This window comes from Heptranchias perlo, chromosome 18, assembly GCF_035084215.1.
Source record: "Heptranchias perlo isolate sHepPer1 chromosome 18, sHepPer1.hap1, whole genome shotgun sequence".
NCBI classification, from domain to species: Eukaryota; Metazoa; Chordata; class Chondrichthyes; order Hexanchiformes; family Hexanchidae; genus Heptranchias; species Heptranchias perlo.
Window position 1 is genome coordinate 15640879 of NC_090342.1, and position 23446 is coordinate 15664324.

At 41.5% G+C, this 23446-nt stretch overlaps 1 protein-coding gene across 1 annotated transcript in view; it reads right to left on the reverse strand.

The window, feature by feature from the left end:
* Positions 1-23446, reverse strand: part of LOC137334618 (receptor-type tyrosine-protein phosphatase R-like) — a 188558-nt gene that overhangs the window by 79714 nt on the left and 85398 nt on the right. Inside the window, exons 7-8 of the mRNA XM_067999436.1 lie at positions 3174-3360; positions 2037-2121 (exon numbers count right to left, since the gene is read on the reverse strand). Of these exons, the coding sequence (XP_067855537.1) occupies positions 2037-2121; positions 3174-3360 (272 nt within the window). The remainder of the gene's footprint in view (positions 1-2036; positions 2122-3173; positions 3361-23446) is intronic.

Below are 23446 nucleotides of genomic sequence, written 5' to 3' on the forward strand. Positions count from 1 at the left end.
CCTTGCTAAACCTTTCCACCTCTCTCTCTCTCCTCCCAGACCCTCCTTAAAACCAACCTCTTTGACCATGCTTTTAGTCACCTCTCCTAATATCTGCTTCTTTAGCTTGGTGTCATTTTTTGTCTGATTAGCTTCTGTGAACCACCTTGGGACATTTTTCTCAGTTAAAGGAGTCATATAAATGCAAGTTATTGTGTGTCCGGCATCCTGGCGAAGCGTTATCCTCAGCCAACACCACCAAAACAGGTAAGTGGTCATTTATCTCATGACTCTTTGATGGACCTTGCTGTGCACAATCTGGCTGCCTCATAACAATAGCAACTACACTTCAAAAGTAATTCATTAGCTGTGAAATATTTTGGGACATCCTGAGGACATGAAAGGTGCTATGTCAGTGCGTGTTCTTTATTTTGTCAAAGTTAGAACACAAATATCCTACTTGGTTACCACTTCAGAGGTCCCTACACTCATGTATTCTCTACTGTGAGAAGAAAAGGGGATATTTAGATTGTAGTCTAAGAAATACAGAAATTAAGTAGAGGTATGCATCATATATCCAGTATGTACCATAGGTGTATAAGCTGCTCCTTTATACAGATTTTTACGATCTGCAAATTTTGGAGGTGCAATTTACGTAAAAGTGTAGTCAATAATTTTACAGCTGGCTGGCATTGAAGCAGCTTAATCAATACATTGAATTTTGTAGCTGGTTGATTCATGTAGCCCTATACTAAGAACAGAGGAAGACCTTTTCCTCTGTGCGCTCTGTCTAATGAAATTGTAAAAGCTGTTCTTTATAAATACGTCTATGATTTCAAAAATACATAATGCACAGAGGAAATCTTTCCCCAGAAAGGTATACTTTCTTCTTTGAGCAGGAAATTATAAATATAAAACTGGGAAATCTGCTTTGTACTCAGAGAATTTTTTTGCTAGCATTAGCAAATTGAGGTAAATACGCATATTTCCAGAAACTAGCTACACTAAACAAGAGTTGCTACCAGGATTCCCACTAACCATTAGAGGTAAACTTTTTGATTCTTATTACTGTGTACTATTACAGCTTTCACCCTATCCAAATCTGGAACAAGATTATCCAAAGCAAAAATTGTAATTCTTGCATCTAAAGTGGACATAGCGAGATAAATTGCTTGGTTGTCCAGTAGTTCCTGTGTATGCCTTAATATACAGTTTCCATGAAGGTGTTTAGGTTTGTTAAACAAGCATGCATTATTGAGGTAATAATGTAAAATTTTGTGGGCCTAATGTCAGAAAGATCCCAGGTTCGATACCTGGTCTATGCTGAGTTAGATGACCGTATATGGGATGGTGGCAGAGGTGCGACAATTGGCTTCAACTGAACTGTGTGACATATATCCCAACTTTCTAGTTTAATTAAATGGGGTATATGGTGCAATATCATTGTGAAAAGCAAAACTTTATACACAAATGTAGTTAGGGGTTTTAGTGCTTCACTCTGCATGTGTTCTTGTCTCTGTATCTGAAAAAGAACAAATCAAGACTGTGGACTCCAAAACTATATCGATCAGGTATGTTTTAAAATGGATTAGTTTTATAGTTATATACTGTCTCCTAATGATTCAAGATATTATAGTGTAAAATGGGAATTTTATGCATGCTATTGATTTTGTGCAAAGGTATACTCTTGGCCTGACTATGTAAATCAATTGTTTTGCTATCATTATAATGTTTTCCCTACCTGTTCAAAATCCAGTGCTTTGCTTTTCCCCACTGGCCTAATGTGTGGAGGAAGTTAGCAACTGGTACAGCAACTAGAAGGTGGCAGCCAACATATGCTCACTCTTCTCACTGGCACTTCAAATCTGCTCCTGACTCCAATTGTAAGCAGGAGTACATTTAAATGCACATATCTGTATGAATATGTTACATATTTTACTAACCAACACAGGCTTGGCTAATGTAGCTTGAATAATAAGGAAAATAAACATTTTTTATAAGATATTCAAGGCAAATACTTAACAGTGAAAGGTGAATTATTTAACAGGTGAACTTACTTGGCAAAATAGTTTTATATCTATTCTTAGTTCCATGACAGGGGATACTCAGCTCTTTGGGATTCACAAAATTCATGGGAATTTCCTGTTATTTGAAGAGAATAAAAAAAACACAAGCATCAGAAATTCCAATCTGCTTAAAGCACTGCATACCATGCTGCAAAAACACACAGCTGTTGTCAGGTAAAGAATTCTGTAACATATATTTTGGTTAAACCTGCGTGTCATTTAAAGCAAAATATAGAATCCATGCTCAAATTCTTCTTTCTGTCTCCCACCCCACATACTAATTTGATCCTCCAGCATGGGAGTGCCAAGTGAAACTTTTCTGTGGAACTCCTAAAGAATGTATGGAGCATTAACTTAGTGGGAGGTACACCAGTGCTCTTGTAATTTAAAAGTGTGCAGCTTGCCTCATGAGCTGCATCATGGGATTAATTATAGAATTAGTAGTCAAACTGTGGGCAGCTTTTCTGCCTTTTTCTTCACTTTTTTCCCACACTCATATCATATTAGGACATTTGATTGTATCGTTTGTGCAAAACACAATAAAAATATAGGTTAAAAAGGTTTTGTGATCCACATAGCTAACGTTCAAGCTATTAAGCACTGGATGGTGTACAGGGACTTTATCACAATGTAAGCATAATGACACACTGTGGTTAATATAGCTGCTTGGAATCACTGTAAAGAACTTAATTAAATCTTCCTGCTCTGTAATCAAGGAAGGTTCATGACAGGCCATCAATTATGTTTGAGGATCAGATGTAAGATTTTCTACATATTGATTAATATTAGTGAACAAATGTCTGTGCCTAGGTTTTGTGTTCAATATCCACATATGTAGATATTGAACACAAGATCTAGGCATAGAGGAGATGAACTGTATTTATTGAACAAAAAGGATTAATTTATATTTAAAAATAACATTAGAGCAACTGAAGTAGTCAGCTTTCAGAGAAAAATGTTTTTAAAATGCAAGCCATTGCTTGATCCTGTCTAGTTCAAATTGCACCTTAAACTAAAATTGGTTCCTGCCATATCCATGGAATATGTAGGCAAGATTTTTATACCAATTACAATTTGTATGTTTAAACTGAGGTACAAAAATACAACTTACTGCACAGAGTGTCATACCATGAATTCAGCTTGAAGGGACTGAGCACTTGTTAAAATTTCTTTCAGTTGCAATCTGGTAAGCACTCGGCTGGCAGTCTGCAGATACTCCTGGAATATTTTCTCACGGGGTGTAGGAGCAATACTGAATGATTCAACATTTCCCAAGGTACTCATATCCAAAGTAAGAGATACATTTGAACCTCTCCTGTGAATTATGAAAAAAGAGAATTTGAAAATGTTTATTAGACCCCTTTCCCTCTTAGGGTCTCTCTCCCCACACAGCCATATTATTCAGCGGAGAAGGAAGAGAGGTGATCTGCTACAAGTATTCCGACATTCCGCCAACACGTTTTCCTGGATTTTGCTCTCAAAACCCGCCCATTTTCACCAGGTGGAGGAAAATCCAGCCCACTTAGTATAATAGATTTCTGATGAAAATGAACGTAATTTATATCCCCCATCACCTACATTTTGACTCTTGCAATGCATTAATATCAAACATGCATACAATGCAGCATTTACACTCCATAACATTACGATGCAATTTTTAAGTTGCCTTCATTGTGCCAGTTTTTTGTAACTTTAACTCTACATTCAGGACTGTGCACAATTTTTTTTCAGCTAAGAGTTATAAGCAACTGACATATTTGAGGACGCATTTCAATGTAAAACTCCTGTCGCTTTGATATCAGTTTCATTATGTAAATGAAATAATACATGGGGATTGAAACTCTGCACCAATATATAATTCATCCATTACACATAAAAGGAAAAAATTGGAATGATGGAGTAAATATACTAGAGGTATATGATGGGCTTTGATGGATGCAATGTCCTTCACTCATCACAAGAGGGGTGTTATGCCAAGCAATGCACAGGGCTACTGTGTTTATATTATATAGTACGCTGAAATTTTTACCCGATGGTTTTTTTTCATCAAATTGTGAAATCTCTGTCCACAGCTCATGAAAATTAAATCAAAGGCTTTAGAATTTTGATTGGTAGACTTTTAGCCCCATCTCCAATCTTTCTTTTCATCTCCAAAGTCCTTAAGCATTGTTGTCATTTCCCAAATCCTTGCCAATCTTTCCCACAACTACCTATTTGAATCTCTTCAATCAGGTTTTCAGCCATTTCACAGCACCAAAACAGCCCTAACCAAAGTCACAAATGGCATCCTCTATGACTGTGATCCCTCCTAGTCTTTCTCAGCCTCTCTGCAGCCTTTGATACAGTCGACCACTCCATCCTTCTTCAATGCCTCTTCTCTGTTGTCCAGCTCAATGCGACTGCCTTCACTTGGTTATCCTCTTACCTATCTCCTATCTGATTGCAGCCAGAGCAACTCCAGCAATGGCTTCTCTTCCCACCTTCCACCAGAGTCCATACCCTTGCCATTGACTCCATCCCCCTCCCTGGGTACTGTTCTCAAGCTGAACCAGTTTGTTTGCAACTTCAGAGTCCTGTTTGGCTCTGACCTGAGCATGCAAACCCATACCCCTCCAACATAAAGACTGCCTACTTCCAGTCCTGTAACATTGTCTGCCTCTGCTCAATGTCAGCCCATTTGCCGCTGAAATCCTCATTCAATCGTTTGTCACCTCCAGACTCAATTACTCCAATGCTCTCCTGGATTGCCTCTTATAAACTCTGCTGCCCCATCGTATCCCACACCAAGTCACGCTTGCCGATCACATCCATCCTTGCTGACTTATATTTGCTCCTGGTCCCCCAAAGTCTCAAATTTAAAATTCTAATCCTTGTGTTTAAATCCCCCCATGTCCTCATCTCCTCCTACCCGACAACTCCCTCCCCCAAACTCTGTTCCTCTGACTCCAGCCTCTTCTGCTCCCCCCTTCCCTTCAACCCACCATTGGCAGCCATGCCTTCAGCTGTCTGGGTCCTACTTTCTGGAATTCCCTCCCTAAACTCCATCACCTCTCCACCTCCCTCTCCTCTTTTAAGACCCTCCTTAAAACCTACCTCTTTGACCAAACTTTTGGTCACTCCTTATAATCTCTCCTTTGACTTGATGTCCGTTCTTCTTAGGTCTCTGTGAAGTGACTTGAGACATTTCTCCACGTTAAAAGGTGCTATATTTGTTGTTGCTTTGCTGTTGTTCTTGCTGCTGCTGCCCAACTATCCATCACTACTGACATGCAGAAGGACAGTGTACTAAAGTTATAGGCAGAGACCAATTTGGTATAGTTGGTTAATCTTTCCAATATTGTATTTGTTTTATAATCCAAAGAACCTGGAGACAAGTCATACTGCCAAATTCAAGCAGTTGCTTACAACAAGAACTCTGTTATTAGAATCACACCTCATGACTTTATAGATTTAATCAGTTGGAGTCCCATGCAGGAGTGTCCCGTGTATTTTTAACTGCTACACCAGATGACCCTAACTCAAATTTTAACATTATATTAAACGTCAGCATGGGTGGGGACTGGATGTCACAGTGGGCTAAACCCATTGCCTCTGGGGCCTAGGTTTCATTTCATCCTATGGTATTACATTAAATAAATTTGGGCAATGTGAACCCATTTCTTAAATGTACATATTGCAAAAAGAAAACTGCCCACAAATTGTTCGAATGGATGGCTGGCTGGCTGTAAGCTGATCATAAATCTGTCAGAAGGGCCTTTTAAAGGCACTTTCCTCAGCCACAATAGCTAGAGCCCCAGCTTCAGTGATGGCAAGGCTTCAACCATATGGAGCTGCAAGATGTTTTTACATTTTAAAACAACGACATTTTCTAGTCAATCGGGAGTAAAATATATACAACAATGTTTTCAAGCCTCTTAAAATACTTTAGTTTCTTAAGGGCACAGTGTCTTTCATTACTCGGAACCATATTTAATGCTGAACTGACTGCTTTTATTAGCCAGTTTCCCAGTGACTTAAAGAGGGACTCTTGCACAGTTTTACAGAATAGTATGGAAAGTTGCCTTTAAAATGAAGTTGATGTATGCTGTGTAAATAAACATATTGAAAGATGCATTCTCTTAACACTAGTATCCCAATCTCACTAATAAGTGATATTACACAGTATTTTATTATCTAATAATCGACAGTAACTTCTGCTCTTAATTGAAACGGTCTCACTCCCTACTCCTTTTGTTGCTGCTTTAAAGGTACTTGATAAATTCATATGCAGAAGAGAACCAGGCAGCTTGTGAAGGAAACTCTGTGTCTGACTTTAATGATGCCCGTTATTTCCAAAGCTTGAACTGGCTGGTGTGTTGAAAATTAGATGAAGCTGTAAATTCGTGACACCGTGCCTGAAAAGTTAGTTTCATGTAGTCAGTATAATTAGGAATGGTGTTAAAAAAAGTGATTAATGGAATATTTACTTCAAAAATCTGTAAAAAGAAGCTTCACCGGTCCATCACACCAGACCACCTGACAACTCAGGGCCATAAATCATGGAGTAGGTCACAGCCCAGTTTTTGTATTTTACTAAAATTATGCCATTGCCCATTGCAATGTAAAAGTATCTTATCAGATGATGGCTTCCAACTGTTTATTTAAGCGCAGTCATTTCTTTAAATACTCTCTGCAATGTTTGTTCAGAGCTCTCCAAACGTGGAACGCCCAGAGCCCTGATCCTCGGCCTTCGGTTAATTTGTTGGGTTGGGATTTGACTAAACTGGACTTCTGCCCGCAGAGAGTCGTTGCACTTTAACCTTCTCAGTTCAGATTAGGGAGTTGCTTCCTTTTTGTGCTCCAAACCCCCATTCTCCAAGTACTGCTCCACTGCTACTCTGGCCTGATCCGTTGAGTTAAATGAAATGACAAGCGTGCAGGTGGAAGGAAGACATTAATTAGATGGAAGATCCATCTTTGGCCATGGATCGGGATGAGGGATTTGGTTTCATCTCAAAGAGTGAATTCATGCCACTGCAAAAACAAACATGCCATTCCCAGTAGATCTCAGGCAGAAAGAATTTCTTCCAACCATTAAGATCACAATAGAATTGTCTAAACTGTGGAAAAAAAGCTAGGCTAATTTGTTTCTTTCCTGCAACTATATATCTAGAAATCTGTGGAATACCCGTTGGGCTGGAGTGTGTTGCAATGTTAGAACACAGTCTAGAAGTTGTATGTTGTACAGTTTTATCCTTGAAGCCTCCTTCAAATTTGGCAGGAAATTTAAATTCAAATAAACAAATCAGGTGATTAGGTTTTTGCACTTCCAATTGTTTGCAACACCATTACCCCAAAAATCGGGTGTGCAGGCAGTTAAAATGGCCGCAGCGACTTACCCTCATCGATCCTGCTGCCTTGAAATTGAAGCTCCTCCCGACTCCACATTCAACCTATGCGGGCCGCTGCTGACCACGGCTACCCTCCCCTATGATCACCGCTACCCTCCCCTATGATCACCGCTACCCTCCCCTATGATCACCGCTACCCTCCCCTATGATCACCGCTACTCTCCCTCCCGTTCACCGCTACCCTCCCCTATGATCACCGCTACCCTCCCCTATGATCACCGCTACCCTCCCCTATGATCACCGCTACCCTCCCTCCCGTTCACCGCTACTCTCCCTCCCGTTCACCGCTACCCTCCCCTATGATCACCGCTACCCTCCCCTATGATCACCGCTACCCTCCCCTATGATCACCGCTACCCTCCCTCCAGTTCACCGCTACTCTCCCTCCCGTTCACCGCTACCCTCCCCTATGATCACCGCTACCCGCCCTCCAGTTCACCGCGACCCCCCCTCCCGATCACCACTACCCTCCCTCCAGTTCACCGCTACCCTCCCTCCAGTTCACCGCTACCCTCCCTCCAGTTCACCGCTACCCTCCCTCCAGTTCACCGCTACCCTCCCCCATGATCACCGCTACCCTCCCCCATGATCACCGCTACCCTCCCCCATGATCACCGCTACCCTCCCTCCAGTTCACCGCTACCCTCCCTCCAGTTCACCGCTACCCTCCCTCATGATTACCACTACTCCCCCTCCCGATCACCATTACCCTCCCTCCAGTTCACCGGTACCCGCCCTCCCGATCACCGCTACCCGCCCTCAAGATCACCGCTACCCACTCTCCCGATCACCGCTACCCTCCCCCATGATCACCATTACCCTCCCTCCAGTTCCCCGCTACCCGCCCTCCCGATCACCGCTACCCGCCCTCCCGATCACCGCTACCCGCCCTCCCGATCACCGCTACCCGCCCTCCCGATCACCGCTACCCGCCCTCCCGATCACCGCTACCCGCCCTCCCGATCACCGCTACTCTCCCCTATGATCACCGCTACCCTCCCTCCAGTTCACCGCTACTCTCCCTCCCGATCACCGCTACTCTCCCTCCCGATCACTGCTACTCTCCCTCCCGATCACTGCTACTCTCCCTCCCGATCACCGCTACGCTCCCTCATGATTACCCCTACCCTCCCCCATGATTACCGCTACCCTCCCCCATGATCACCGCTACCCGCCTTCCAGATCACCGCTACCCTCCCTCCAGTTCACCGCTACCCTCCCTCCCGATCACCGCTACTCTCCCTCCCGATCACCGCTACTCTCCCTCCCGATCACCGCTACGCTCCCTCATGATTACCGCTACCCTCCCTCCAGATCACCATTACCCTCCCTCCCGATCACCGCTACCCTCCCTCCCGATCACCGCTACCCTCCCCCATGATCACCGCTACCCTCCCTCCCGATCACCGCTACCCTCCCTCCCGATCATCGCTACCCTCCCTCCCGATCACCACTAGCCTTCCTCCCTGGACACCTCCTTCCCGGTCCCATTTAAGGACTTACCTGAGGGCCTCTGCTGTCATCGCAATAGTATGTGTACCGTGGGCCTATCCATACAGGTGCAGAGATCTTTCACTACACCCCCTGCATGCTCAAATGCCTAGGCCAAAGCTTTTAAAGCACATTTAAAGTTACTGATTTTCCAAATCCTTTTTTGGAGAAATGGTCAAAAAAATCCTAGAACATTCCGTTATTCTGTTTTATTTATCATATAATATGTGAACAATCAGCTTGTTGATTTATAATTGGCCTCATCTCATTAGAGTATTCACAGTCCACCTTTCAGAAGGTAGAAGAAGTTCACATGGGCACATGTGTGAGATTATAGCATAAAGTTCACAAAACAAGAGGTTTTCATCGTTACAACCCAGGTTTTTGTATGACTAGATATTAGGCAGTAAGAGTAAACTCCTGATTATAAGAGACATGGCATTTGCTTATAGAAGAGATTGATGACGATACAGCCAAGAGAAAATCTAAGTCATGGTGCAGGTCCTTTGGTTCTCCATTTGTTCTTGATCTCTTGATCAGAGGAAAGATGGCAAATCAGTGTTCAGGGAAGGTAGCATTGGTACAAGGGCAATTCAAGGTGAAAGCATGCATCAGACATAAGGTACTACTCTCTGACTCAATTAGGCATCCCCTGGATTTATGGTTAGTGTGACACACCACCCAAGTAAAAGAAAGTACCTTTCACATGCTTAAGATGTCCCAAAGTGCTTCACATGCAATGAATTATCTTTACAAAGTATAGCCTTTGTTATACAGGCAAATGTTCTATATGTAAAAATATAAACCCTAAACATTCACTCCCTTCACCACCGGCGCACTGGGGCTGCAGTGTGTACCATCCACAGGATGCACTGCAGCAACTCACCAAGGCTTCTTCAACAGCACCTCCCAAACCCGCGACCTCTACCACCTAGAAGGACAGGAGCAGCAGGCACATGGGAACAACACCACCTGCACGTTCCCCTCCAAGTCACACACCATCCCGACTTGGAAATATATCGCCGTTCCTTCATCGTCGCTGGGTCAAAATCCTGGAACTCCCTTCCTAACAGCACTGTGGGAGAACCGTCACCACACGGACTGCAGCGGTTCAAGAAGGCGGCTCACCACCACCTTCTCAAGGGCAATTAGGGATGGGCAATAAATGCCGGCCTTGCCAGCGCGCCCACATTCTATGAACAAATAATTTTTAAAAATTGCATCTCAGGCAAAGGTTGAAATCAAATCAATTAAAAAGCACCTCAGTTGTTGACTAAAAATATTTAAGGGATGCCCCAAAGTGCTTTACTATCAATGGATCACGTTTGAAGTGTAGTCATCGTTGTTGTGTAGGCCGATGCAACAATTTGCACACAGCGAGGTCCCACAGACAGCAAATGAATAAATTACCATATCATCTGATTTTGATGATAATGATCAGATAATCTGTTTTAGTGATGTTGGTTGAGGGACAAATGTTGGCCAAGACACCAGAATTCTCTACTCTTCTTCAATTAATACCATGGGATCTTCTACATCCACCCGAACAGGCAGACAGAGCCTTACTTTGATATCTCATCCAAAAAGCAGCACTCCCTCAGTACATTACTAATAAACACTAGCCTTCACTCGTTAAATGCTGCTTATCATCATTAAATGCAACAAATTTTTTGACTGGCATTAATATTGCCAATTCAAAACATACCACGTGACATTCAGTGCCTGAAAGTTGGGTTTCACTAGTAAATGTTTGGAATCAGTAGGCTAATAAAACGTTAGCTCAGATCCCTGAGCAGAGTTAGTTTGAAAGTAAACTGGCATGTATCCACATCATTATTTTAAAAATGGGGCAGAGTGCTTTGTAACATTTATTTTAATATCAAGGGCTACTAGAGAAAAGGAAATACTATTGTTTGCCCTTCTGAAAATAGAAAGTTTGATTTTATAGGTCTGATCTACATACATCTTTGGATAATTAACCCTACCGTGTTAAATTAGAAGCAGATCACAGTTAAAATATCATGTAAATAGCGTATAGAAATCAAATGGGATTTAACCCAATAGAATAATTACATTCATTCTTTGTGAACAGATCGGTACAATAAGAACAAAGGAACAATGGATGAATATTTAGTCATATACCTCCTAAGACTGTTTACAGCATACTTTTATATGTGAATATTACAGCGAACCTATAAATCACGCTTGAGGAATGTTTTATGTATGCCAGTGCCGTTTGTTCAGGATGCTGTCCTTTTAACGCCTGGGCAAAGCAACAGCATAAGCATCTAGTGCGGATATCTGCTATAATCAGAATGACTGAACCCCGGCTCTCTGAACAATGAAGGCCACCTTGGATGTGACAAAGCCATTCCAACCTCAGCGGGTCCAAATTGGCTGAGGAAATGATTTTTGACAAGCACTTCTGGACTGAGGTTTTATGCAATCAGTATCTGGTAGCGACAGGAACCACTCAGTATCCTGTGAAGGAAAACAGCTGACATGAGAGCAATTTCAGCTTTCCCCTTTTAATCACGCTTTCTAATGTACTGCCAAAGCACCTCTGTCCTGGCCCCGATAAGATTAGTACACTAAATCGAAGGGAACTGACTTCTCACAAGTGCTAGTTACACAACCTTCCTTGTGTTCCTGTAGATTAATTTGACTGCAAAATTACTTTTTAGCATGCAAAGCAACGGTCAGAGAAGTCTACAGGCATTCTGAGTATTGAGGTTTTCAACAATTTTCACAGAATTGGTTTTCGTAGAGATTAAACCTACATAGGAAGATGTTCAGAATGATCCACACATTTTAATTGGAAAAAGTAAAGTTCTCAACTTTTACCTAAATATCCAGGTTAAATAAATGCTGGATCAACTGTTCAAACTAAAATTCAAATGGTTAAATACCCACATATAAATATACAAAAACTGCATTCTTCTTTTCTTGTTAAATGAGCAATTCCATTGGAAGTTAAATGGGCAATGTACATCTAACAATCAGGTTGTGAAATCATCAGTGGAACAGCCAATTTATTGCACTTGGCAATCACATTTTAAAAATATAGTTACATTTTTAAAATTCTAACTACTATAGTTTTTAATCACTTGTTTGTTGTTAAGGGGGAGGGGGATGGGGGATTTACTGTAAAGAAAATCCTTCACTAGCCACCTTTATTAATTTTCCATTATTGCTACGGATCTTGATCCTTCAATTTCATACATGCATCTTCTGTCATTTTTTTCCCCCCATTATAGCAAAATTTGCCTCCCCCTCCCCAAGGCATTGGCTCATTGCTGGACTATGGATCCACAGGTGATGAATACCCTCCATTCGTTAGCTCTCCATTCCTCTGGCTCTGGCCTGTTGTGCATTTCCCACTCTCTTTGCCTCACTATTGGCAGCTGTGCCTTGATCCACCTCGGCTCCAAGCTCTGGCCTTCCCTCCCTATACGCCTCTGCCATTTAGAAAGAAATAACTTATATTTATATAGTGCCTTTCGTGTCACCCAAAGTCCTTCACAGCCAATTAAGTACTTTTGAAGTGCAGTCACTGGTGTAATGTAGGCATATTGTAGCAGCCAATTTGTGTACAGCAAGGTTCTGCAAACAGCAATGTAATAAATGACTAGATAATCTGTTTTTTTGGCAGTGTTGGTTGATGGATAAACATTGGCCAGGAAGCTTGGAGAACTGCCCTGATTTTTAAATTGTGCCATTAAATCTTTTACGTCCAATTGAGAGGGCATACAGCGCCTCAGTTTAGCATTTCATCTGAAGTATGGCGCCTCAGTACCGCACTGAAGTGTCAGCCTAAATTGTGTGCTGATGATTTGTGTGGGCTTGAACCCACAACTTTGTAACTCAGAGGCGAGAGTGCTACCACTGAGCCAAGGCTGCCACATGAAATTAATTAATATTTTATAAGCAATTTCAAAATCCTCAGTAAAAACTGGAAACCTCTTAACATCCACAGTCAATGCTCTCTGAGGCAGCACATAAAGCATTTCAGAGAGACTCCACTAACATTCAAAAATGAATTGATATGACACTGGGATCTTTGAAATTTGTGGTCTATACCCTCAAATTAGCTGAAGTGAATACACCCAAATGACATCCCAATAATTGCAAACACTTCTGTTTTAGTATTATATAGGAAAATGCAGTTTCACGTTTATCTGACTTCATCCGGGAGAACTGGCATTCAGCTGAAACAGATTAAAGCAGGTGTAATGAGATTCACTGCCTGCTGCAAGAATAACAATTGCAATTAATGGTTTCACTGGCTACTAACTGTGAATAAACATTACATTTTTAATGTAATAAAGTTACTTGCTTTTGGGATTCAAACATAAAGAAAAATATTTACCGATTTAGCAATAAGGATGAAAGGAACAGGCATAATAACAGGGGAAGTGTAGTCTGACGTTGACAATAAAAAATGAACAATGTGTTTGAATACTGTTGTGATCTGGCATCTCCCTGCCAGGAGGCTGCACTAACATATGATGCACTAGATTTTCAATATTACAATGTGTTTCCTCCAAATAGTGAGGAAAACAGCTAAAGAACAACCAACAGTAAATTCATCTGATGTATATAATCTTTAATAAAAACAAACCAGGTATTTTTGTGCAGCTATAAACAGATCAGTTTTGCTGCATTTCCCATCCATTTGCTTTTTTCTTACTTTAACCTTTGCATTTAGTTCCCTTCCACCACATAGACATCTGGGCTAGACCTACCCCACTTTGTAATTCGTCACTAAGAACTGGGCAAAGGTCACTTATGGCAAGTTGCCCAATGGTTTTTTTGCTCCCATTCACTCAGCAACTCCCCCTGCTGGCCAGGTATTATTTCACATTGGTGATTTATGAAAATCGAATCCCTGCAGAGCAAACAGACAGTATATAACAGGAATGACTGGACAAATACCAGCCAAGTCATGAACAAACTGGGACTTATTAGATATTTGCACATCAGAAATGGGTTTACAGCAATGTCATGCTAAAACTATACAGTGCCCGGGTCCAGCTGCATTTTGAACACTGTGTCTAGGTTTGGTCACCAAGAGAGACATCCAAGCCCTGAAAAAGGTGCAAAGAAAAATCTCCAGGCTGATCACTAGAAGAAGAAGAAGAAGAAGAAGAAGAAGAACTTGAATTTATATAGTGCCTTTCATTACCTCAGGACATCCATAAGTGTTTTACGACCAACAAAGCATTCTTTTTTGAAGTGTAGTCACTGTTGCAATTTAGGAAACACAGCAAGCTCCCACATGGATTTGTTAAGGGAAGGTCGTATCTGACTAACATGATTGAATTTTTTGAGAAGGCAACAAGGAGGGTTGATGAGGGTAACTCATTTGATGTAGTCTACATGGATTTTAGCAATGGCAGACTGGTCAGAAAAGTAAAAGCCTATGGGATCCAAGGGAAAGTGGCAAGTTGGATCCAAAACTGGCCCAGTGGCAGGAAGCAAAGGGTAATTGCCCACTGATGTTTTTGTGACTGGAAGGCTGTTTCCAGTGGGGTTCCGCAGGCTCACTACTAGGTCCCTTGCTTTTTGTGGTATATAGACTTAAATTAGGGGGCATGATTAAGAAGTTTGCAGATGATACAAAAATTGGCTATGTGACGGATAGTGAGGAAGAAAGCTGTAGACTGCAGGAAGATATCAATGGACTGGTCAGGTGGGCAGGGAAGTGTGAGGTAATGCATTTGGGGAGGGCAAACAAGGCAAGGGAATACACAATAAATGGGAGGATACTGAGAGGTGTAGAGGAACAGAGGGACCTTGGAGAGCATGTTCACAGATCCCTGAAGATAGCAGGACAGGTAGATAAGGTGGTTAAGAAGGCATGTGGGATACTTTCCATTATTAGCCGAGGCATAGATTATAAGAGCAGGGAGGTTATGCTAGAACTATATAAAACACTAGTTAGGCCACAGCTAGAGTAGTGCATATAGTTCTGGTCACCACATTACAGGAAAGATGTGATTGCACAAGAGAGGGTGCAGAGGAAATTTACGAGGATGTTGCCAGGACTGGAGAATTTTAGCTCTGAGGAAAGATTGGATAGGCTGGGTTGTTTTCTTTGGAACAAAGGAGACTTAGGGGAGAGGTGTATAAAATTATGAGGGGCCTAGATAGAGTGGATAGGAAGGACCTATTTCCCTTAGCAGAGAGGTCAATAACCAGGGGGCATAGATTTAAAGTAATTGGTAGAAGCATTAGAGAGGAGTTGAGGAGAATTTTTTTCACCCAGAGGGTGGTGGGGGTCTGGAACTCACTGCCTGAAAGGCTAATGGAGGCAGAAACCCTCTTCACATTTAAAAACGTATATGCACTTGAAGTGCCATAACCCAAAAGGCTACGGACCAAAAGATGGAAAGCGTGATTAGGCTGGGTAGCTTATTTTCGGCCAGCACAGACACGGTGGGCTGAATGGTCTCCTACTGTGCTATAAATTTCTATGATTCCACCCCAAAGTACTTAATAGCCAATGAAGTTTTTTTTTTGACGTGTAGTCACTGTTGTAATGTAGGAAACACAGCAAGCTCCCACAATGAGATAATGACCAGACCATTTAGTCATCATCATTCAGTGATGTTGGTTGAGAGATAAATATAGTCCAGAACACTGGGGTGACCTCCCCTGCTCTTATTTGAATAGTGCCAAGGGATCTTTTACGACCACCTGAGAGGGCAGACGGGGCCTCAGTTTAATGTCTCGTCCAAAAAACGGCCCCTCTGACAGTGCAGTGCTCCCTCAGTACTGCACTGAAGTATCAAGCCGACATTACATACTCAAGACCTTCTGACTCAGGCGAAAGTGCTACCACTGAGCCACGGCTGACTGAGTTATGAGGAAAGAATGGACAAAATTGGGTTCTTCAGCCTTGAAAGCAAGCAATTGAAAGGGAACCTCTGTGGTATATAAAAGACTGCAAAACATTATAAAAAAAAGGTAAATCCAGTAGACTTCAAGTTAAACAATGACAAGTAAAACAGGTGGAACTGGTGAAAAGAAAATTTAGGACTGATGTCAGGAAGTTCTTTTTCACCCAAAGAGTGAGCAACACTTGGAATAAACTTCTTGGTTAAGTAGTGGAGGCAAGACCCTTGGAATTATTTAAGAAATATCTGGATGACGCAGGGAGGAGAGGGGGGGTTGGGGGAACTGTAGGCTCTTTGCTGGATGAATGAGCTAGGATGGGCTAAATTGGCTGTCATCTTATGAGCAAAGCTTAGACTATTCTGTACCAGCACACACACTTTCAGACCAGTTATACTGCACATTTTTGCCCCTTTTAAAGTGGCTTTGGCTTTATATTTGTGTTTTGATTTCAGGTGCAGGACAACCCAAAGGAGGTAGTTTTGCATTACTTGGGCTTCATGTCCACTGTAGAACAACTGCATCTGGAGCAAGCAAACTTTTTATACTTTATAGTTTCAAAACAGTCCACTGGATTTTGTTTTAAGTTTTTAATGTTGAAAAAAATAAGAGATGATAGGACAGTAGCCTCTTTACCAACATTAAACATTTAATTGGTATTCACTTAGTGAATGTGCAGTGTTTTTCTGCAATTTGAAAGTTGTGCAAGGCAGTATAGCTCACTGCTGCTGCTGCTCACAACTGTAAAAGCGGGTATTAATCTAGAGCGATACCAGGAGTATATTGCAGAATTTGTGTTGGATTAGGTCATTCAGGAATAAGCTAACATCAAGTGTGAGGCATCTTATAAGTGACCTTTGTTCACTTATTAGAACTGCTTTAAAAATCAAGATATACAGGATGGAGTGAAGCACAGTATCCAAAAACAATCCACCTTGACAAACTGCCTGAACTGCAATACCATCTGTAAATCTCCATTCACTTTCTCCTTTGTCTTCCTTATTAGGATGTTTTAATAAGGATCGCTCTGCCACATCCCTTTTAGTGTGTCCCAGAGGAAATGTAGCAGGACTAAAGATGTTTTTAAGAATGGACTATTTACAGCCTTTGAAAATATTTGGGAAAAAATTAAACATTTTAAAATGGACATTCAATGAAATTTGCAGGAGGTCTCTCCTGTAAGTATTTGCATGTGATACATATAATGTTCTATGTACAGTGCTCTATTTCTTTGATTAAAAAGGGCATTTTGTTCCCATGCTACATGTGATAGGGAGTAAAACCTCCCACAGGTTTTCCCACAAGTGAAGAAAATAATCAGAAATTCCCACTGGATTCCCTTGACCTTGTAAACAAAGGGCACAATTTTTCAAAGTTGCCGCAAGAGAGGGAGTGCCCCTTGTAAAGGGAGAGGGGGCATGTCTTCACAAAGTATCATTTCCTTCTCTGCTTTTGTCTAAAGCTTTAACCCTGGTCTGTATGTCTCTTGTACTCCATTAAAAAGGAAAGGGTGAGTGTCCTGGTCACATGAGGCAAGAAAATAAGCAGTTGGTCTAAAGTCATTTGTTTTTAAAGTTCGTCCTCCATTTTCCCACTTCTGCTAATGTCCAGATCTGGATCCGAAATGTTTCGTGTTTTGCTGAATTACAAGATCATGTTACGTTGCTTGTCGGATATTTTCAAAATCTTTGGGAGTAGCATAAATGATGCAAAAGGTTCACAAAGAATCTTGATAGTCCTATTAAGCCCACCAAAATGCTGTCAAGTTGTACAGCTTGCAAATTTGGTGCTTTGATGCAAAGTGTTGATTAGCTTTTCTTAAGTTGGGCCAAAAAGGAAAAGCATGTGATGCATAGAGCACAAAAGACAAACGTGAATCAATATCCAACCTACCAGTGCTTCCTGTCACCATGGGAACTTGGTTGATTGGCACCATAATTTCCTGTGTACAGACTCTGGCTCATGGTAGTTCTAGCAACTAACATAAATTTATGACAAACATATTAGGAAAGACTAATACATCACAACATGCCAAGTTTCAAAACCTCATCTAGAAGTAGCTTAGGTAGAAAATAATAACGGCAACAAGGTAACAAATGCCACCAGCTCAAGATGAACAAGCAAGCTATTAAGTAAGAGAAGTTGCAGGGAATCACTAGGTGATTATGTGGGGGGAGAGGGGGAGTTAAATATCTGAAGCACTTAAACTGGACACACTAAAAGGGATGACTTAAAGCACAACACAACTTGAGAAAGAAAGAATTTGCATTTATATAGTACCTTTCACGACCTCAGGACATCCCAAAGTGCTTTACAGCCAATTAAGTACTTTCGAAGTGTAGGACATGCAGCATCCAATTTGCACACAGCGAAGTCCCACAAACAGCAATGTGATAATGACCAGATAATCTGTTTTGGTGGTGTTGGTTGAGGGATAAATATTGGCCAGGAGAATTGCCCTGCTCTCCTTCAAAATAGTGCTATGGGATCTTTTACATCCGCCTGAAAGACAGCACCTCTGACAGTGCAGCACTCCCTCAGTACTGCATTGGAGTGTCAGCCTAGATCTGGTCTTCGGAGTGGGACTTGAACCCACAACCTTCTGACTTTGAGGCCAGAGTGCTACCAACTGAGCCACAGCTGACACCCATAATTAAATTGTTCAATAAATATTAAATAACTGCTTCTTGATAAGATGTTTAAAGCAGACTACTAAGACATATTTTCTGGTTATTGCCTGGGCGCAGCACATAGCGGGGAATCGGGCAGAGAGGACTGCATGCTGATAACAGCCTGTCTGATTTTATGTCTATTTAAATTAAAGGACAGGAAATCGGGTGAACTTCATTACTGATGTGTGATCCTCTCTGCCCGTTCCCAGGTGATCCAATACAACCAAGCAATAACCAGAAAATCTGTTCCCGTGTTATGTTAATTTAGTATTTAGCAGTGCATCGGCACTAAGAAATAGCCTGAAAGTGGGTGAATGGTTTTTTATACATCTAATTGAGAAACATAGGAGAAAGGCCAACCAAGGTTGAAAAATTGGGAGAAAACATGAGATGAAGTAGGTTGTAGTGACGTCAATTTTGGAAAGGAAAAACTGAAGTTGGTAATGAGTTTCACTTTGGAGGCACTGGGAAAGAATGAGTTGTTGTAGAAGATGGTACTTTTCAACATAGTGAGAATGTAGGGAGGAGGAATGTGTAGGACAGGAGGTTAAGAGGAACAAGAGAGGAAAGTTAGAGGAGCAATGCCCATAGTAGTATCCAAAACACAAGAAAGAGAGAGAAATAGACAGACAGAGACACAGACACAAACAAACTCACTTACACAAGACAGGGGCAGATAATTAATTGGTTGGAAGTCGGAGGACATAAAAAGAATGACCAAACAATTTAATACAGGAATTCCACAGGTCCATAACCTAGGCCAGAAAATGACTAGTGGAACAACCATGCCAAACATTATACTTGCATTCATGGGTTAGGCTAGAACATTCAAGGTGATGTATAATTTGAGAGTTAACAGTAGCTTCTATAATTTTAGAAAATAGCAGATGTAAGAGCAATATGGCAATAGTTAGAGGGATCAGCTTTCTTAGACACTGGAGGAACAACTGCAAATTTCTAGAGAAAGAAATGAATGAGACTGCATTAGATGGGGCAAATTCAACAAATGTTGAGGATAATTGGAGGGATACCATCAGGATGAGGAGCCCTTTTGGAGTCCAGAGCACAGAAGCTGATAAGCATGTTTGGGGGGGAGGGATAAAATTTGATGTTGATCTTACTGTTATAACAATGGTGCAATGAAAACAGGTTCTTCAGCAAGATTAGAGTTAGGAGAAGAAAAGTGGGCCCAAATGTTCAGCCTTCTCTTTAGGAGATCTAGTAACTAAACCAACAGGAGAAAGGTGGATTCACTGAAATTTTGGGAGACAGTTTTGGCAAAGTGCCATGTAATGGCTGTGTGGAGTGGGGGTTGGGGCAGGAAGACGGCAATTGACATATTTTCAATAAAGTTACATTTTTACAGTTAGAGAAGTTAGGAGCAGGAATAAAGCTGGGTCACTGCTTCAAACTAACTGAGATGCCAGGTGCAATAAGCAAATCTTTTACGAGAGGCAGCATAATGGCCACCAGGATTGAATCAGATCTGACAGTCGGCGAAGAGCAAGATATGAAACCTTCCACATGAGTTAGAACAACATCAATCCCATCAAAACATCAATCATGACAATGGCACAGACAGAAAAGTCAAGTATAAAAACAGCAAAGAATTCTCAAAGACCATCCTAGTACTGTCAGCTTGGCTCAGTTGGTAGCACTTTTGACTGGATGGTCACAGGTTCAAGCTCCACTCCAAAACTTCACCATACTATGTAGGCAAATTGGCTTCTGTGTATATCTACATAACAGTAAAGGTACTTCAAAAGTAATTGATTGGATGTGAAGTGCTTTAGGATGCACTGAAAGATGTGATAGGGGATTAATTAAATTATAAGGGTAAAACTTATGGATCCACATTCCCAGCACAGTCATTAATATTAATCTTTGTGGCCAAACTCCTGACATGCACTCCTTGCGGGTGAAACTCCACATTAGGAGCGAGAATTCACAAAAATCAATTCCATCGAAATTTGTTGCACGATCTTCTGCAAGAGACAGTGACAAAAAGTGGTAGATGATGAAACGCCTCTGGCAAAGCTTTGTTTGCTTGGAGCGCAATTTGGAAGTTCAGGCTATGGGTCAGTGGTCCCCTCAGAATGTTCCATAATGGAAGAGATATTTTTGGAGTTAGGGCCGGAGGTGAGGAAAACTGTTTAAAAATAAAATGTGTGCATATGCTGGAAAATCTGCAATTTTCGGCCACTTGGAAGCTACGAGTATATAAGCACAGCAGACAATTCGCTCAGTTCCTTCTCCAACCAGAACAGATTGTAATGACAAAAATAAACATTCCTCAGCACAGTGTAATTTACTAAAGAACAGCTTCTGTCTCCAGCCTATGCACAATCTTTGTGCAAGATCAAATGAATGCTGCTCCACTTTTTATTAGTTGATCATGTGCTAACCAGCTAAAAGACTCAGTTCTCCCACTGGAGGGAGAGGGCCTTGTAGTGATCGCCTTTCCCTCTGGGTGGCCCCAAACGTTTACCTGAAAGCCTGGGGAACCTTACATCTGATACGGGGTGCTTCGGCCTCTTTAAGGTCTCTTGGCCCCCTAATCTGGTGCTTCAATGACATTCCCGCTGATACACTGGTAGGCTCTCTCTAGCTGGCAAGAATGCAGCCAAGAGCCCACCGTGCAAGTGCAATGAGCCCTGGCCCAGAAAAATGGGTCAGGACTGCGGCAGATACCAACGAGTGGGCAGAAGTGCTGCCCTACTGATACACCGCCCGGAAGAGAAGAAATGCCCTCATGATGTTGCAAGGAACTCCTATAGATATGAGCTTGTGAGCACGTTCTTCAAAGTATTGTTTTTCTATACCCAGCACAGGAAATGCCAGCCACAAGAAATGCCCACCTACAATTAAGTTACCACAATTAAGGAAGCCAATAGGGCTATGATCTATACTTCAAAAATGGTGGTCTGTATGTAATTTCAGTTATTGCAGAACAGACGGCACAATAAGTACTGCTAACAATAGTATCTGCCTTTTCAGCTCATTCTTTTGCAGTTAAAATGGAGTTCATCCTTAAACCCTTTCACTGCCATTATTTATTTTTTGCCCCAGTTTACACCCACTCCGGAGGTAGGTGACTCCTTGTTGGGATACAGTTCCATGGGCACCAGTTGCCCTCTGGAAGCCTCATCCAAATGGCCATTCTTCATGTGTAAGCCTAAGGGAGTGTCAACAGGCTATTCAACCACAGGAGCCATTGTAGCTGAGCCCAATCCCATTCTCAGCTGCTGTGCACATACATGTACTTCAAGTAGGGGTATCTGAATTGCGATGAGGAATGAGAACCCTGGCTGACTTTTCCCTCCCAGATCCAAGGGAAATGAAGCCAACTGTAGCAGTCCACTGGTGCCCCAGATTAAATCAGCTAACTCAGCAAAAACTGGATGTCTGTATGGCTCAGGTCCTCACTGGATAAACATGCCGAGCCCCATCAAGGAATCCTGCCATTAATTTCTATAAATATTTTGAGCTAAATAACCAAAGTAACAGGACCCCAATCTAATTGTGTCTTGCTATTTTATTTATGCTTGGTTAGCAATTTGACATCTGTATAGCACTCTATGCACTAAAACCAATTTTTTTTAACAATACTACACGGATACTTTTTTTAAAATGAAAGCAATGAAAAAGTACATGGCAAGCCTTAAATTTGGTTATCAAACTAAGCCAAAATAAGGACATAAGTCACATGATATTATTGTGATTAACTCCTCTCCTTTGCCCAACAAAAAAATTTTTCCAAACACTTTTTCTCCAGGACTATCCCTTTAAGAAGCACGTTGCAAGCTAAAATTAAACTTCAACAGAATGACAGAACTCAGTGGAGTTCTGAGCTTTTTAATGAATACAATGGGCTGGTGATGAGATTAATCTGCAAGAGAACCACCAGATACAGACTGGTTTTGAACCAAGTCTTCTGTGGTTTCAGAGTTATGAAAATAAATTTCATATGTCCGACCTGATGAGGTCACAATAAAACAGTGACATCCCAGCATGGTTTCCTTTTTATTTCCCAGCTAAAAACAATATTAAAAAGTTAAATTAAAGATTTATTTTTTTTAATGTGAAACATCACACACACTGTTATGAAAACCATGCTTCTTAGTGGTTTGTGAGATATGATTTTTATTTCCATTTTTAGACCTTGCCATAATTCACTGTTCTGCTCATGACATGAGCTATATGCTTGCCTCTCTTGTGGAAATAAAAATCATAACAGGCCTCAGTGAAGTGTCCACTATGTTTGATGATCTGCACATAGATTTCTTACATTAATATCAAATGACAGACTAAGTATGTGGGCGGATTAATGACAGATGGAATTTAATTCAGACAAGTGCAAAAGTACTGCACACTAGAAGGAAAATAAGCAATACTGCTGGTCTGAATGTAAAATGTGAAGCATGGCCTGCCAGAATCCAATCTATTGCCTGGCTGTAAATTCCATTTTGCCTGTCAAGAGGGAACATTGCAAATGCATCTTTACACAGGGGCACTGAGCTGCACTGCTGACTGGTACGTTGTTGAATTCAGTTTTCTGTTAAGAAAGTTTCATACAAATGTGTGTCTAATCTCTATTGATCTTATAATTGACTGAATGTCCTAAATATATAAAAGAAAGAAAAACTCTGCTGCTCGTATCCTAACTCGCACCAAGTCCCGTTCACCCATCACCCCTGTGCTCGCTGACCTACATTGGCTCCCGGTCCAGCAATAATTTGCTTTTAAAATTCTCATCCTTGTTTTCAAATCCTTCCATGGCCTCGCCCCTCCCTATCTCTGTAACCTCCTCCAGCCCTACAACCCTCCGAGATCTCTGCGCTCCTCCAATTCTGGCCTCTTGCGCATCCCTGATTTTAATTACTTCACCATTGGCGACAGTGCCTTCAGTTGTCTAGGCCCTAAGCTTCGGAATTCCCTCCCTAAATCTCTC